General features: G+C 36.4%; 1 protein-coding gene across 1 annotated transcript; it reads left to right on the forward strand.

Annotated features, from left to right (window-relative positions):
• Positions 1–565: 565 nt before the first annotated feature.
• On the forward strand, positions 566–2,165 carry LOC144783999 (uncharacterized). Its single transcript, XM_078662712.1, has 2 exons — positions 566–1,004; positions 1,297–2,165. The coding sequence occupies exons 1-2, from the start codon at positions 572–574 to the stop codon at positions 2,163–2,165; spliced, it is 1,302 nt and encodes a 433-aa protein (XP_078518838.1). The 5' UTR covers positions 566–571.
• The last annotated feature ends 8,127 nt before the right edge of the window (positions 2,166–10,292 follow it).

The raw sequence follows: 10,292 nt of genomic DNA on the forward strand, positions 1-10,292 counted from the left end.
TTGACTGTCCCTGATGTTATTTTTCTCATTTTAGTGTAAGACCTTTCTCTGTGGCGCAAATTGCTTGTAAATATGCTCTCACATGTGCATGGAAAATTTAGATTTTGAATGTTTGTGTTAAATAGCCATGTTAAAAGTGACTAAACCATGCTGGGAAGGCAATCAAAAAACGCTTTCATGTGTTTTAATGACATTTTAAGTCATTTTCCCATGTGCAGTGTTTAGAAATTATGGGGTAGATGTATCAAGATTTTCGTTAGCGATTTCTTAATAGCGAGTCGTTGCGAATCGCTATTAAGAAATCGTTAAATGCGATGTATGTACGTTTCTGCGACTTTTTAGCGATTCCTTAGAAGTCGCAATTTATTTTAAGAATTTTATGCGACTTCTTAATTTGCGAATTTCGCAAATTAAGAAATCGCAAAAAAGCGTGAATCTGCTACTGCCAACAACGAAATAGCTGAGTCATACTCAGGAACTGAGCTTGATTAGTTTCACCTGCCTGCCTGAGCCACACCCAGTGGCAGTTGGAAACCTGTTTGGCTGCAGAGAGGAGCTGCTTGACTTCAGGATGGAGCCTGCAAATTCTGAAGGAGGACCCTCAGCAGAAAAAAGAAAAAGGAAGCAAAAGTTTTCAGAAAGGGAGGTGGAAACTTTGGTGGAGGAAATGGCCTGCAACCATGAACTTTTGTTTGGGAAGCAAGCCAAATATGTTCCTGAAGTCAGGAAGAGGAAGTTATGGCTGGAAATCCAGGAAAAAGTCAATGCAGTTGGTGTCATCCCAAGATCAATTGATGAAATTAAAAAGCGTTGGTACGACATGAGGCTGAGGGCAAAGGAAAAACTTGCTGAGAGACTAAAGGATGCCAATAAAACTGGTGGAGGATCTGGAAATGTAGACCAACCAACCCCACATGAGGAGCTCATTGAATCTACAATTCAGCATGAAAGTGTTTCCGGAGTCTCTGCCATTGACAGTTCTGAACACACAGTTGCTGAACATGGTAAGCAGGATGCTTGATTTTTTCATTGCGTAATTTAAAACCATTACTGTATGAGTATGAGTGTGTGTGCATTATTCCATGTGTTTAGTAATTTACAGCACTTACATGTGTACTTTGATCCCCTTTTTTGTTTGACATTACTGCTTAATTATGATATGCTGTACATTTTTGCTGCACTACCATACATGCATTAGAATAAATACACAACACTACTTCTTTAGGTAGCATATTTTATTAGGCATGTAGCACACAGTAAGGCAAGCATCTCATGTGACTCTTTCTTTGTTCCCAGATCATGTTGTAGATTCACATGATGGTGATGGTGGGCAATCCTCACAGGAACATATTACAGCCCCAGAAGATGTAAATGTCAATGATGAGCAGGAATCATTCTCTTTTTTAAGAAGGAAAAGAAAAGCAGTTGCACAACTGCAACCTTTTGAGTCATCAGATGATGAACCTGAGGGATCAACAAATAACATAACTGTGTCAGAACAGGAAGTTATACATCTTGACACAGTTAGTGATTCTGCTTCAAGAAGATCTTATTTAAATAATAATACCAGGAGAAGCAGGGGAAAACTCACAGAGACAGCTAATGTTTTTTCAGGTTTGGAGAACAACATGCTTTCTGTGCAAGAAAAACAACATAAAGCATTAAGGTCAATTAATGCCCAACTAAATAAATTAAACAAGAGTAACAATAAGGTTGGTGAAGGTATGAGGCGGATGGCTGACTCCATGGACAAACTTTGTGTAGCTTTTGAAAGATCAGAGTCAAACAGAGTGAGGGATTCTCGCACTCATAATATCAGACTACAGAAGTATTATGGAGCTATAAATAGACTATGCACTGTGACTTCACAGAGTAACAGGAGAAGCATTGCCATGCAACGCATGGTTGCTGAATGCAGTAGAAATGTGGCCAAAGGGCTGGATAAAGTATCCCATTCTTTTGAATTATTAAAGACTTGTCAGAAAGGGGCAAGTGCCTTCTTTGAGGCAATTGAGTCTGAGGAGACTTCCAGTAGAACCAGCAGTAACCCTACACCCACTTTGGACACCCCTGACATGAGGAGTGGAAGCCTTGGCAGCCAACATACATCTGTGAGGAGAAGTGGGCCTGGCCAACGCAGGAGTAGCAGAAGGGGAAAAAATTAAAATTAAAATGTAACATATATATCAATAAACGAAAATGACACTGTGAGCAAACATTGACACATGTATGTCCTGTGGATTAACAGGTTCCAGGTTTTTGTTGCCCTTCTAATTTTGAAAAATAAAAGGTTTACACAATTAAAACACAGTTGTTATGTTTTTACTTCTTACCTAAAAATAATTGTTTGTAATTTCTGCACGCCTTTGTCGCCCAGCCACTGCTCCTAAACCGGTAGCACATCTTCTTGGTGGAGGGACATCATCATTATCAGAAGATTCAGGGTCACTCACTTCACATTCTGTTCCTTTTCTAATAGCCATGTTATGTAGCATAGCACAACTTGTAATTATTTTGCAGCACAATGAAGGTTTATATTGCAAGGATCCTCCACTTTTATGGATTCTTCTGAATCTGCTTTTCAAAATTCCAAAAGTTCTTTCAATAACTCCACGTGTTGAACGGTGTGCCTTATTGTATCTCCTTTCATGAATGTTATTTGGATTTAGATAAGGTGTCAAAATGAAATCACGAACTGCATAGGCACTGTCTCCTAAATTTAAATTTCAGAAATGTGACAGTTTTAAAAATAGGTTGACAAAAGGTTTACAATTGATTTTGATTTTTTAAGTAGCACTTACCAAGCAGAAATCCATCTCCAAATTCACCAGCACTCAAACGTCCATGTAATCCACTGTGTCTAAATATATATGAATCATGAGTGCTTCCAGGAAATTTTGCAACAATATCAGTGATAATATACTTAGCATTGCACACCATTTGAATGTTTAAAGAGTGGTAACTTTTCCTATTCCTATAAACATGCTCAGTTGCAGCTGGAGGTGTAATGGCAATATGTGTCCCATCTATACATCCAATTACATGTGGAAAATGGGCAATTTGATAAAAATCAAATTTTGAAATTTGGATATCTTGAGGTGTGCTGGAGAAGTAAATATGATTTTGCAACCTGTTCATCATTGCATCCAAAAATACCCTAAAAAACCTTGAAAAGGCACTCTGAGATACTCCTCCCACCTCTGCAATCACCCTTTGAAAAGATCCTGAGGCAAGAAGGTGCAGGGAACATAAGACCTGCACATGAGTTGGTATAGAATGTGTCCTGTGTGTTTCATGCTCCAAAAAAGGCTTTAACTCCTCTATTAAGTCCAAAATGGTATGTGGATGCAGTCTATATTTCTCAAAAATGTCTTCTTCAGTTTGTTGAAATAAGGTAATCCTCAATTTGAAAATCCTTTCCTGCCTCTGTCTCATCTGTGCAAGAGCTTGCATGCGCAGTCTTCTAGCTATCAGGTAAAGTCCAGCCATGGTTCTGTTCAAAAAATCAGTTGGGGCTGTCTTTTAAACATTCAAAAAAAATTGCACCTGGTTTGACTTAGTGTTAATTGCGAGTTCTTAATTTGCGATTTGTCGTTTTTCGCTATTTGCGATTCTTTGATACATTTCATAGCGACTTCTTAAATTGCGATCATGCAAAATAGAGAATCGCTAGGAAAAATTCGCATAAACATGAAATCGTAAATAACGAAATGCAAAAAATAGCGATTTCTTATTTAGCACTGCGAAACAACACATACATCCCGAAATGTGCAAAACAATCATTAACGATTCGTTATGGTCAAAATTCTGCGAATTTCGGCCATAACGATTCGCAAAATGCTTGATACATCTAGGCCCATGATTTTAAAATCGTTTTTGGGGAAAAGGAATTGTTTATAAAATCATGACAAGGACATAATGGTGTATGGTTCTTTATAAGGCAATTGACTGTTCCTGATGTTATTTTTCTCATTTTAGTGTAAGACCTTTCTCTGTGGCGCAAATTGCTTGTAAATATGCTCTTACATGTGCATGAAAATTTTAATTTTGAATGTTTGTGTTACATAGCCATGATAAAAGTGACCCAACCATGCAGGAAAGCCAATCAAAAAACGCTTTCATGTGTTTCAATGACATTTTAAGTCATTTTCTCATGTGCAGTGTTTTGAAATTATGATTTGAAAATCGTTTTTGGGAAAAAGGAATTGTTTTTAAATTCATGAGAAGGACATAATGGTGTATGGTTCTTTATAAGGCAATTGACTGTCCCTGATGTTATTTTTCCCATTTTAATGTAAGACCTTTCTTTGTGGCGCAAATTGCTTGTAAATATGCTCCCACCTGTGCATGGAAAATTTTGATTTTGAATGTTTGTGTTACATAGCCATGTTAAAAGTGACCCTACCATGCAGGAAAGCCAATCAAAAAACGCTTTTATGTGTCTTAAGGACAATTTAAGTAATTTTCCCATGTGTAGTGTTTTGAAGTTATGATTTGAAAATCGTTGTTGAGGTAAAGGAATGTTGTTAAAATTTATGTGCGCCATATGCCCCCAAATTTCTTTTTCAGGGTTGCAGCAGGGTGTTCTTGAGACACCCCTGCACCTTTGGAATAAATTCCTAATTTGTGATGAGCAAATTGTTAATCGCAAATTGCACCTTCATTTATATGAGCCTCCTAGCCCATGGAAATGAATGGGTAATTTGCAATTAGCTATTTTCTCAAAGCAAATTTGGAATGGTAAAGAATCGCTATTTATTCCTTAAAATTCGCTTTTTTGGAAATGCAAAATAGTTATATGATACATATGGCGGTTGATGTCTAACAAGATAAGAAGCTTACGGATACATTTATGATGACTGGTGCAATGAAGTAGAAATCACTTACTTCATTGGTAGGCCTTTACAATAAATTATCTCCTCTGTATTCTTCATCAAGCATAACTTTAATCTGCAATCCTGAGTAGGCCTCACCTTAAACAAACCTCTGGATAGGCCACATCTTATTGTCATCCTGAATTAATCATTTAAAATGCTAGGGACAGATTTATGATAGGTGTATACCTCTTTTGTGCCACTTAGAAAACATTGTCCATGGGGAAATGACTTAAAATGTCCTTAAGACACATGAATGTGTTATTTTAAAACGTTTGCAATTTTTTTGGGTCACTTTCAACATGGCTATGTGTCTGAAACAGTCAAAATCTAAATTTGCAATGCACAGGTGGGAGCATATTTACAAGGAATGTGCTTCATGGGGAAAGGTCTTATAATGTAATATGGGAAAAATGACATTAGAGATACTGAAATGCCTTATAGAGAAGCATACACCATTACTTTTCCCCAAAAACGATTTTCAAATTATATTTTGAAAACACTGCACATGTGGAAATTACTTAAAATGTCAATAATTCAAAATTTGTGATTCCTTAAATGCAATGTATCCAAAAAAAAATATGTAAAAAATGATATTAAGGATTTGGAAACTACCACCAACTTCTAGTTTGTGGTAATTTGCGAATTCTTTTCAAAAAGCATTTTTTTCAAAAAAAAAAAAAGGTCCCATATGACGCCCATACATGCCATTAGGGCATGTAGGTGTGCCATGTGCTCCCAAATTTCTTTTTCAGGGGTGCAGCAGGGTGTTCTTGAGATACCCCTGCACGCTTGAAAAAAATCCTATTTTGTGATGAGCTAATTGCTAATCACAAATTGCAACATTAATTCCTATGAGCCTCCTAGCCTATGGAAATGAATGGGTAATTTGCAATTAGCAATTTGCTCATTGCAAATTAGGAATAGTAAAGAATTGCTATTTATTCCTTAAAATTTGCTATTTAGGAAATGCAAAATAGTTTGATGATACATATGGTGGTTCATCTGTAACAAGATAAGAAGCTTAGGGATACATTTATGATGACTGGCGCAATAAAGTGCACATTACTTACTTCATTGGTAGTCCTTTATATGTATTATCTCCTCTGTATTCTTCATCAAGCGTAACTTTAATCTGCAATCCTGAGTAGGCCTCACCTTAAACAAACCTCTGGATAGGACACACTTTATTGTCATCCTGGATTAATCATTTAAAATGCTAGGGATAGATTTATGATAGGTGTATGCCTTTTTTCTGCCACTGTGCGTCACTTTTATGATGCAGCGGTGGTGCATAATATTTGCTATGAGGTGACAACATTAAAAATTGATGCATTTAGGCAGATATGTCATAGTGTAAAAAAAAAACGTACCACATAAAACCCAATCAGCAGTAATGCAAAAGATGCACCATGTCGCAAGACAGGCCTCACTTGGGGCCATATGTATCAAGCTAATTAGCATTTGCAAAGATCAAAATTCTATGAATTTCGGCCTTTGCGAATGTTAATTAGACAAATGGTATGTATCAAACAACTTTGATGCAAAATAAGGAGTAGCAAAATTTGCTATTCCTTATTTTGCGATTGCACTGAAGCATTTGTAAATTTTGTGACTACTTAAATGCAATGTATCAAACAAAAACTATGTAAAAAATGACATTAAGGATTTGGAAACTATTGTGGTAAATTAGTGGTAATTTGTGAATTCGTTTCAAAAAGCTTTTTTTCAAAAAAAGAAAAGGTGCCATATGACGCCAACACATGCCCTTAAGGCATGTATGTGTGCCATATGCCCCTAAATTTGTTTTTCAGGGGTGCAGCAGGTGTTCTTGAGACACCCCTGCACCCTTGGAAAAATTCCTACTTTGTGATGAGCAAATTGCTAATCGCAAATTAAACCTTCATTCATATTAGCCTCCTAGGCCATGGAAATGAATGGGTAACTTGCAATTAGCAATTTGCTCATCGCAAATTAGGAATGGTAAAGAATCGCTATTTATTCCTTAAAATTCGCTATTTAGAAAATGTAAAATATTTTGATGATACATATGGCAGTTCATCTGTAACAAGATAAGAAGCTTAGGGATAGATTTATGATGAGTGGCGCATCACCAGGGATGTGACAGTCATCCTGCGCCACTGTTCCGCCACCCATGTTGTGCTGCATTTACAATGCGGCGCAGCATGGGGCAAAAACGGCACAGATGCGTGACGCATCTGTGCCGTAAAGGTGGCGCATTGCTGGAGTTGTATCGTAAGTGCGATGCAGCTCCAGCAAGGCTCAGGGGTGCCCCATCTCTACAATGCTGCGTCAAGACCTATGCCAGCTTCAAGCAGGCGCAGGGTTTTGAAGCAGCTTTCTCCTATCTGATTGTAAATGCGGCACACCATGGGTGGTAAAGCAGTGGTGCACATTAACTGGTGCATGCCTGGGGATGTGCCATTTAATATAAATCTGCACTTTAACATTTGAGTATGTGCAGGGGACACAGAGTCGTTGAGGCTTATCCAAGGTTAAGAACAGATGAGTCCTGTTCAGTGAAAAATTAGACATAGGCTTCACCTGCTCAGCATCGCTGGACATGGCTAAATAATAGCTGCAAAATGTTACTCTTGTTAAATAATTTTACTATTATAATCTGTGAGATTTGTCTCTTACTCTGCAACATCTCATTGTTGTTATCTTTCTTTAAAGATAAAGACAACCTTAACATGAGCGACAATCTGCAATCAGTTGATTTTGACCTCATCATTGAACTTGTAATTGAAACATCAGTGGATGTTGATCCATTGGATGATTTAAATCCTGAGGATGAAGAAGAGCGTGATGAGGATGCAGATTTGTCCGAATTATATGATATAGGATGGGAAGCTGACCTGCTTGAGCCTTTGGAATTATAAACATTTATTTTTAAAATTTATAATCAATAAAAAGTAAAAAGGTAAACCGTTTAATTTAAAAATAAAGACACCTTCAAAAACAGGTTATGTGTAGTGTCTTCAATAAAATATTAAAATATGCTCATAAAATTAGATCAGATTCACATATAAAATAGCATAGGTAACATAAATATAAATGTCATTTCTTTTCTGGTATTTCTGTATTGTAAAAATGGCAATGACTAAAAAATCTTCAAATTAAAATGTCAAGTAGTGTGTTATGTTTTTGATCACTATTACTGATTTACTGTTTGATAATAATGTTTATTAACATTTTTTATTATATTTTTCCTCAGATTCAACTGCAGATCATTTCAAGATTTCAATATGCCTACAGTACTAAGACAGATAAAGGCTGCAAAACGTCAAAGACAGCAGGAGAAAAAAAAAACGCAGCAGTCCTCTAACAAAAAGATTTCTCAAGCCACGAAGAAAGCACCGGGTAAGAGCTCTAAATATTTCATAAGAAATATTTGTAATAAAAAAAATATTACTACAGAAAATGTTTCAATCCATAACACGAGAAGTAAATCAAATGGAAAGAAAAGGACAAATGAAAATGTTACTGCTAGAGCAAGAGATAAATCTGTGCATGATAGTAGAAGGAAACAACAGTTTAGGGAGATTCGTAAACGAATGTTCCGTAACAGGATAATTGGCAATTTGTTAAAAAATATTAAGAAAGGTCAACAGAAACTAGTTTTTTATAAGAGAAAAAAAAAAGTTGAGAAAGTTATTGATCAGGCATTTGAAATTAAACGTAAGTTATTTATTTTGATAATCAATAGAATTAGGAAGCTAAACAAGGCAATTTTTGATTTCAAAAGAAATAGTAGATGGAAGAGAATAGTTAATCGTAGTAATTTTTGTGAAGTTTTTTCTGGAGAATGGATACATAGTTCAAGCTGTGAGGCATTTTTTAATGAAGAGAGTTATTTCCAGGATAATGATTTGGTGCATGCAGTTGACACCAGTGGTCGAGCTTATGAAGTGAAAGATGGTTGTCCAGTTGAAAAAGAAAAACTTGTGACAACAGAGGCAGAAGAGGTGTTAGGTAATGAGGTTTTAGGAAGACGTGCTAAGGGTCCTGTGTACACCTGGAGGTGTAGTAGTATTTGCAGTGTGCGACAGGATTCCATCAATTTGCTTTGTGATTTTGTACGGTCATTTAACAAGAAAAGTTTGAAGCAGAAAATAAGGTTGTTGCAAGAATTAGATCCTTGCAGAGTAAGAGAAGTGACAGGTTTGCATGGTCATTCACTGGCTTGTCTATCCAGGAGAGTATGCCAGAGTGTTTTTCATCATTTCAGGATGCTAGCAGTGCATCATAACAAAGTGAGGAAGTTAGTTAGACTGTTGTATTATGCTAAGAGTCCAGCAATTATGCTGAAACAATTATGCGCTGCTCTTTTGCATGGTTCTGAAATAGATGTGAAGAATATATGTGAAGAAATTGAGTTTTGTTACTTTGGAAGTAAAGAGGAGAATGTTGAAATTGAGCAAGAAGTAGAGGGTCATTTGGAAGATAGTGTACATGTTTCCAGTACAGATAATTTCCAGAGGGAAATTGCGACGTTTGACATGAAATCAAGTGAGAGGCCTAATTTCACTTGTGTGTGTTGTAGACGCACTTATTATAAGAATCAGACTAAGTTAGTGGATTTATATGCAAAAAGTGAAAGGGAAAATAATAGTGAATGGAAGGATTTTGCAACATACTTGATGGTAGAAAATTGTTTTGATTTGGGATTGGATCAACGTGTGTGTACTTATTGTTGTAACAAATTAAAACAAAACCAGATGCCTGCTAGAGCAGTTCATAATAATCTGGAATTGGTTGAGATTCCTTCTGAATTGAAGGACTTAAATACTTATGAATCTATTTTGATTCAAAGTATCCATCCCTTTCAGGCTATTGTAAGAATGGAGCCAAAGACAGGGAAATTGCCTCCATCAGATTTACAGAGAGGATTAAAGGGAAGAGTTGTTTATTTGCCTCTAGATTTCAAGAAAAACATTAACACAATTGGAGTAGAAAAAGTGGAAGAGGAACCTCTGGTTATCTTAGTTAATGGGGTTCCGACAAAGAATAAGAAAATATGGCAAGATTTAGTAGATGTTAGGAAAGTTAAAAAGGCAACATTGTATTTGAAAAAAAATAATAAATACTATAAGAATGTATATGTTGCAGAAGAGGAAGTAAGTGAGGAAGAGGATAGCGATTTGTGTGCTGGTCAAATTGAGAAAGTAGAACCCTCTACTAGTGAGGAAATATATGAACATTATAGTGTTCATCCTTTGCATTCGAAGGAAGTCATGGGGAATGCTATTGAGTTGTTTCAAATGAAACAAGCCAAAGGGAGTCCCATTAGTGTTTGGGAGGAAAGTTTGGAAGCTCGGTGTTTCCCACAGCTTTTTCCAACAGGTCAGGGAGGAAGATATGATGAGCGACCTCATCAAATTCCTGCTTCTGAAT

Source organism: Lissotriton helveticus, chromosome 10, assembly GCF_964261635.1.
Source record: "Lissotriton helveticus chromosome 10, aLisHel1.1, whole genome shotgun sequence".
NCBI classification, from domain to species: domain Eukaryota; kingdom Metazoa; phylum Chordata; class Amphibia; order Caudata; family Salamandridae; genus Lissotriton; species Lissotriton helveticus.

Excerpts from the sequence above, each read along its gene's own strand:
- LOC144783999 (XM_078662712.1), top strand. The coding sequence starts at position 572 with ATGGAGCCTGCAAATTCTGAAGGAGGACCCTCAGCAGAAAAAAGAAAA. Across the intron at positions 1,005-1,296 it reads ACACACAGTTGCTGAACATG|ATCATGTTGTAGATTCACAT; the intron begins GTAAGCAGGATG and ends CTTTGTTCCCAG.